The following is a 6,032-nucleotide window of genomic DNA, read 5'->3' as shown; positions in this document are numbered from 1 at the left end:
ATATTTACATTGCAAAGGTTTACACTGTTGTGATGAAGCAGCACTGACCCGTTAACTGTATGGAGCGTTGTTCACATTTGTTCACGTTTATGTTCTCACGACATTGCACTGTTAGAATTTATAAAAATGTTACCGGCCATCGGGCAACTGACACAGTTTCATATACTCGCCAAAGCCGATTTTTACTCGCAATTGGCGCTTGGCGAGTGTTAATTTTAGGCTCTGTATATATCTATATCTATATCTATATCTATATCTATATATATATATAGATAGATAGATAGATAGATAGATAGATCAGGAGTGAGTGAAGCAGAAACTCAGACTTGTCCATTGGGTTGCCATGATATTTGCAATGTATTTATGTATAGCTCTCTGTTTACATCTACTGTATATGTTTTCTTCAAATATTTACAGAGGAACCCCCTGACCCATAATATCTGTCTTGGGGAGTCTTCTGTGATAGAAGATGGTTTTGACAGCGATGGTTCGGCCTTAAAGTGGGCAGGGGGCGGAGGTGGTGGTGGAGGAGCCACATATGTTTATCGGGTAAAATAGTTATTTTCTTCCCGTTTTCTTGTCTCAAACACATCTTTAAAAATATCCATCACAGCCTTGTGAGTCCCCTTAAGGGGAACCATGTGGACGGCAGTCGTCGCCTGATAGTGCCTGTCTGGACAAGCATTTTTGAGACATCCTGAAATAATTTGGGGTCGTCCTAATTGAAATACAGATGGAAGTGAAGGCTTGTCTGGAATCATAGGAGGTTTTTTATTTTACTTGAATGAAAAGTAAGTCTGATGTTGTTTTTGGGATGCACGGGGGCAGATGGAGAACGGGGAACCAGTGCCTTTGCTGATTGCAGCAGGAGGAGGAGGAAAGGCCTACCTGGAGGACCCTGAGAGCAGCCTGGACCAGATTTTTCTGGAACAATATGAGAATGACACCTCCGCCCCTGGTGTCAATGGCAAATCCGGAGCAGCAGGTATTCTTCCAATGACAAAAATATGTTTTAATTATATATTATTTTATGACCCAAAATTCATTCAGTTGATTAGTTCAACAGTGATTAGTTCTTTTAATTAACTCTTTTAAAAACAATGTTAGCTACACTACAAGCTAAAAATGTTGCTCATTTCATTAAGCCACTTAAAGGGGCTATATCTTTTTAAAGAGGTCATATGACATGATTTCATGTTCTCTTTGGAGTGATACAAGCTGTTTGTGCATATATAAGATCCATAAAGTTGCAAAGATTAAAGTCTCAAACCCAAAGAGATATTCTATCTAAAAGTTAAGACTCAACCACACCTTCCTAAAATGCCTCATTCAAACACGCCCCCACAAATCTACGCTACTGAGTGGGAAGATTTGCATAACACTGCCCAAATATTTATTTAAAGAAAGAAGGCGTAACTTTTATTCTCGCTGTAGTATTGTTGCCACCACCGCTTTGTCATGGAGACGCTGTGCGTTTCCAACTATGGTAAGGGGCATAACATTTCCGCCACACGGTTGAGGTATTTGGCCAATCACAATGCCCTGGATAACTGGCCAATCAGAGCACACCGCGCTTTTCAGAACAATGAGCTTGGTAAAAATCGACACGTTTCAGAAAGGCAGGGCAGAGAGGAGCAACAATAATGTACGGTATGTGGAAAATAATGTTTTTTTTAACCTTAAACTGCGTAAACACATTGCATCACACCAAATACACAAAATAATGTTATTTTTAGCATCGTCATATGTCCCCTTTAAATGTATGGGCCATTCTACAGAATTGGTCCAAAGTCAAAGTTGTAAACATCTTGAAAAAATATGTATGTTTTCAAAAAAGGGGGGGTTCGGTGCCTTGCTCAAGGGCACCTCAGTCGTGGTATTGAAGGTGGAGAGAGTGCTGTACATTCACTCCCCCCACCTACAATCCCTGCCGGTACGAGACTCGAACCCGCAACCTTTATATATATATATACATGCTATTTTATTAAATTTTTTCAGAGGTAAATCAACAACAATTACATTTTTAACAATATTTCAAGTGTAATTTATGAGATTTGTTGTATTTTGAGTCCAATATTTCATTGTAAAAGGCAAAAAGTTTATACTGATTTCAAAGTTAAGGATTCATTAGTTTGAAAATACATTGATCCAAAAACGATCATAACATCCTAGTTGATAATTCAGTATACTTTATTTTTAACGAAACATCCCATGTTTCGGTACACAGCAAAATCCCCAGAGTTAAATTAACTAGTTGTTCATCTTCAACATTGTTAACAGCGGGTTTTCTTTACTAATGTTCAATCATTACTTAATCAATCGCTTAATTATACCATTAACTTTAACTCGGCTTCAGTGTTACTTTAACACTCTGTAGATTGGGACAATATGTACTCTGAGCAGAGTTGATTTAACTCTGGGGATTTTGCTGTGTACTAACTGCACATTTTCGGTAGTGACAGTAATGCTTTTGTAGCAACCACATCACATTACAGAATTTAAACTTGCATACTAAAACACTTCTAAAACATACAAATAAACTCCACCGTTTGGTAGTGACAATTTTAGATACTTTTGAACCTAGCTCAAAGATGCTAATAAGCACGTGGTTAGCTAGCACAATTCCGAATAGTAGTACACATATAAAAACTAAATGTTATGGAATGTAGATTGTGGTTTCTCCCTCTGTGTCCTTATTTGGTTGTTCCTGTTCTCATTATTAGTTAATCACCTCATTGTGCTCACCTGTCTGCCCCTCGTTATCCACCCTATATCAGTTCCTGTCCATTGTGTTCCAGTTTGTCAGTTATTGTGAATGTTACCATGTGCGTGTGCGCCTATCGTGAATTTATTAAAGTGTTCTTGTATCCTGCATCCTCGTCGTCCTGCCTGTTCTCTGGCACAGCAAGACTGTGACACTCACAATGTAGCTATGACAGAGAGGGGCACAGGAATATTTCCTGATCATAAATTTAGGGGTGTAGTTAAAATCAATCTCAGCCACTGGACTGAAACATACACCGTTTCGGTAGTGACATGAAAAATGCGGGACACATTTTTTACATAAAGTTTCATAATTTACAAAGAAAATATAAAATGTTTTTTTAACTTCACTTTTTAAAATAATCAGAAAGATACTTTTAAAAACAACAATGGAAAAAAAATACAAGAATAATTTCAATATTTTCATAAGTTGAAATTTAGGGGTTAGGGTTCGGGACTGCCACCTCCCAATTGAAAGTACCCAATAAATGATGATTTTATATATATTAAGCTTACTAATATTTTATATATTATTGTGGGTTTCTATAGATAATAGAAGGATCTTAGCAACCATCTAAGATTTGAATACTTAAATGCTTTTTAAAAGTGTTTTTTGGTTGCGGGACAGCAGAATGGCCCATATAACTATGCTATTATTTATAATTTTATCTGACCCCCCCCCCCCCCCCCCCCCCCACACACACAGAAAAATTAGGGGTTTTGAGTGAATAATACAGGCAATCTGTAAGTTGTTTATTTTGGTTCATGTAAATTAACTAGTGGTTCAGTAGAATGTATGTCCAGTCAATCCCCAAAGTCCAGCATTAGGAACAGTGCCTACTCTCAGTAGCTGCTTGTACTGTGATATGATATGATATTGAAATTACTTTCTTTGAATGCTAACAGTTACTCTGTGATTTAGATTTGGATAAAGGACAAGTATTATTCCAGCGAATTCTATTTCCACATTTATGAGTGTGTTATGGGCTCTCTAACTTCATTAACTACCTACCAGCTTTTTCACAACAGCACAATACTGTCAGTTCAGCCATCAGGATCACATTATCTAGTTTTGTGGGATTGGCATCTGGAGGATGCTTTTTTATGCAGAACTTTCATATGTAAGCAGTTCTGGGCTCTCACTTAATAGACATATGTATCTGCCAAAAAAGTAGAAGAGCGGACAATGAGTAAATACAGTAATTAGTATTTTGCATCCTCAAACCAAAGGAATTTCTCTGTGGAACACCTTTAAACTAACATGCCCAGCACTGAGTAAACATGTCTGTATTTCTGTGTGTGTTTAGGTGGAGGAGGTGGGTGGAGCGACCTGTCTTCTCTCCACTGGGCAGGGAAATGTCTTGTGGAAGGAGGTCAAGGAGGCTCATCCTGTCCTGAGGCTTTGTCAGTGCTGGGATGGGCTACATTTGGAGGGTTTGGGGGAGGTGGAGGCGCTTGCACCGCTGGAGGCGGTGGTGGAGGATACAGAGGTGAATGTTGGATTAAAAACACTTGCACATACAGTATGTCCCAATCACAACCATAAACTCGCTGAGGCTGCATTTATATGATGAAAAATACAATAAAACATTATATTATAATATTATATTATTACAATTTAAAGGGATAGTTCACCCAAAAATTAAAATTCTGTCATTAATTACTCACCCTCATGTCGTTCCAAACCCATAAGACCTTCATTCATCTTCGGAACACAAATTAAGATATTTTTTATTCCAGAAAATCCGAGATCTCTCTGACCCTCCCATAGACAACAAGGTTACTACCACGATCAAGGTCCAGAAACGTAGCAAGGACATCGGTAAAATAGTCCATGTGACATCAGGGGTTCAACCGTAATTTTACGACGCTTTAAAATAAAATAAAATATCCCTTTAAAATAATACATATTGATATATAATTTATTTCTGTGATGTAAAGCTGAATTATTTAGCAGCCATTATTTTGGTCGTCAGTGTCACATAATTATTCAGAAATCATTCTAATATGCTTATTTGGTGCTCAAGAAACTTTTCTTATTATTGTCAGTGTTATAATTGTTGTGCTATTTTCAAAAGTAGAGAGTTTATTTGAAATAGGAATCTTTTGTAACATTATAAATATAACATATAGTATAAGAAATGACTTAACTGTCACTTTTAATTAATTTAATTTGTGCTTGCTGAATAAAATTATTAAATAAAAAAAATAATTTAGATGGTAGTGTATATAATATGGAAAATAAATTGTATTATATACCTTTATTTATTATGTGATATACCAGTACATTGCATTATGCTGTAGAATTTATGATTATCTTTTTATTTATTGATTTTTACTGCAAAAGCAAAATATTTTGACATTGAAATGGAAACACAGGAGAAGCCTAATGCTACAAGGTTTAGATTGTAGTTCAGATGTTCTGTTCAAAGTTATTATTGACCCCTTGCTGTGAGTTTTTACTGGAACATACTGTAAAACAAAGGTCTGTTGTTAGTTATCACAAAGAATGACTTGCTTTGTGAGGCAGATGTTTCATTTAAAAAGATTATTGTCCAGCCGTTGTTAAATCATCACATGTGCATTTGCAGCCCAAGTCTTTTTTTTCAATGTGGATTGTTTGTTTTAATGACAATTTTTTTATTTTTTTATTTTGATGTCACCTTTGCCCAGGTGGTGATGCACCCCTTCTTGATGGCATCACAGCAGATGGACAAGACGGCGTCTCTTTTGTTCACCCCATGGGAAAGATATTTCTACAACCACTTGCAGGTCAGGCTTTATCTAATCCAGACTGTCTATAATGATGTACATTGTGCTCTTAAATATACATACCCCTTACATCTGTAAGATGTTTAGCATTTTTAAGAGCGAGATAACATCTTAAATAAAAAATTATAACGTCTTAAAAATAAAATCATAAAAAACTGTGTTCACATGCATTTAGTTTTATTACACACATCCAGAAACAGTCACTAAAACTTGCAGATTATAAAACTTATAAGCAGAACTGTATTTGCGTATATATGTATACACAGACACATGCATGTCATCTAGAAAATATCTGAAATAAATAGTTTTAGTGTTTTTCAATATGCACTAGCACAGATTGTTTTCTCATAGAAGTTGGCTGTATTGAGAAAACAGGTCACGCACACATCCACACTGATTCAGTAATAAACATGAAATTGAGAAAATTTAACTCGTGGTAGATAATAGAAGACCTTATGTGACTTATTGAAGATGGCGCCACTGTTTATTACTGCAAG

General features: G+C 36.2%; 1 protein-coding gene across 1 annotated transcript in view; it reads left to right on the top strand.

Moving 5' to 3' along the window:
- Positions 1 to 5,535, top strand: part of LOC107561533 (ALK tyrosine kinase receptor-like) — a gene marked incomplete at its 3' end in the record, with an annotated part of 42,828 nt that extends 37,293 nt beyond the window's left edge. Inside the window, exons 11-14 of the mRNA XM_016245998.1 lie at positions 418 to 549; positions 829 to 985; positions 4,071 to 4,253; positions 5,437 to 5,535. Coding sequence (XP_016101484.1) covers positions 418 to 549; positions 829 to 985; positions 4,071 to 4,253; positions 5,437 to 5,535 — 571 coding nt within the window. The remainder of the gene's footprint in view (positions 1 to 417; positions 550 to 828; positions 986 to 4,070; positions 4,254 to 5,436) is intronic.
- Between the last annotated feature and the right edge of the window lie 497 nt (positions 5,536 to 6,032).

Source organism: Sinocyclocheilus grahami, unplaced genomic scaffold (assembly GCF_001515645.1).
Source record: "Sinocyclocheilus grahami isolate Dianchi unplaced genomic scaffold, SAMN03320097.WGS_v1.1 scaffold778.1, whole genome shotgun sequence".
In the NCBI taxonomy this organism is placed as follows: domain Eukaryota; kingdom Metazoa; phylum Chordata; class Actinopteri; order Cypriniformes; family Cyprinidae; genus Sinocyclocheilus; species Sinocyclocheilus grahami.
The sequence above is the reverse complement of the archived record's forward strand: the minus strand, read 5'-3'. Positions and strand labels throughout refer to the sequence as shown.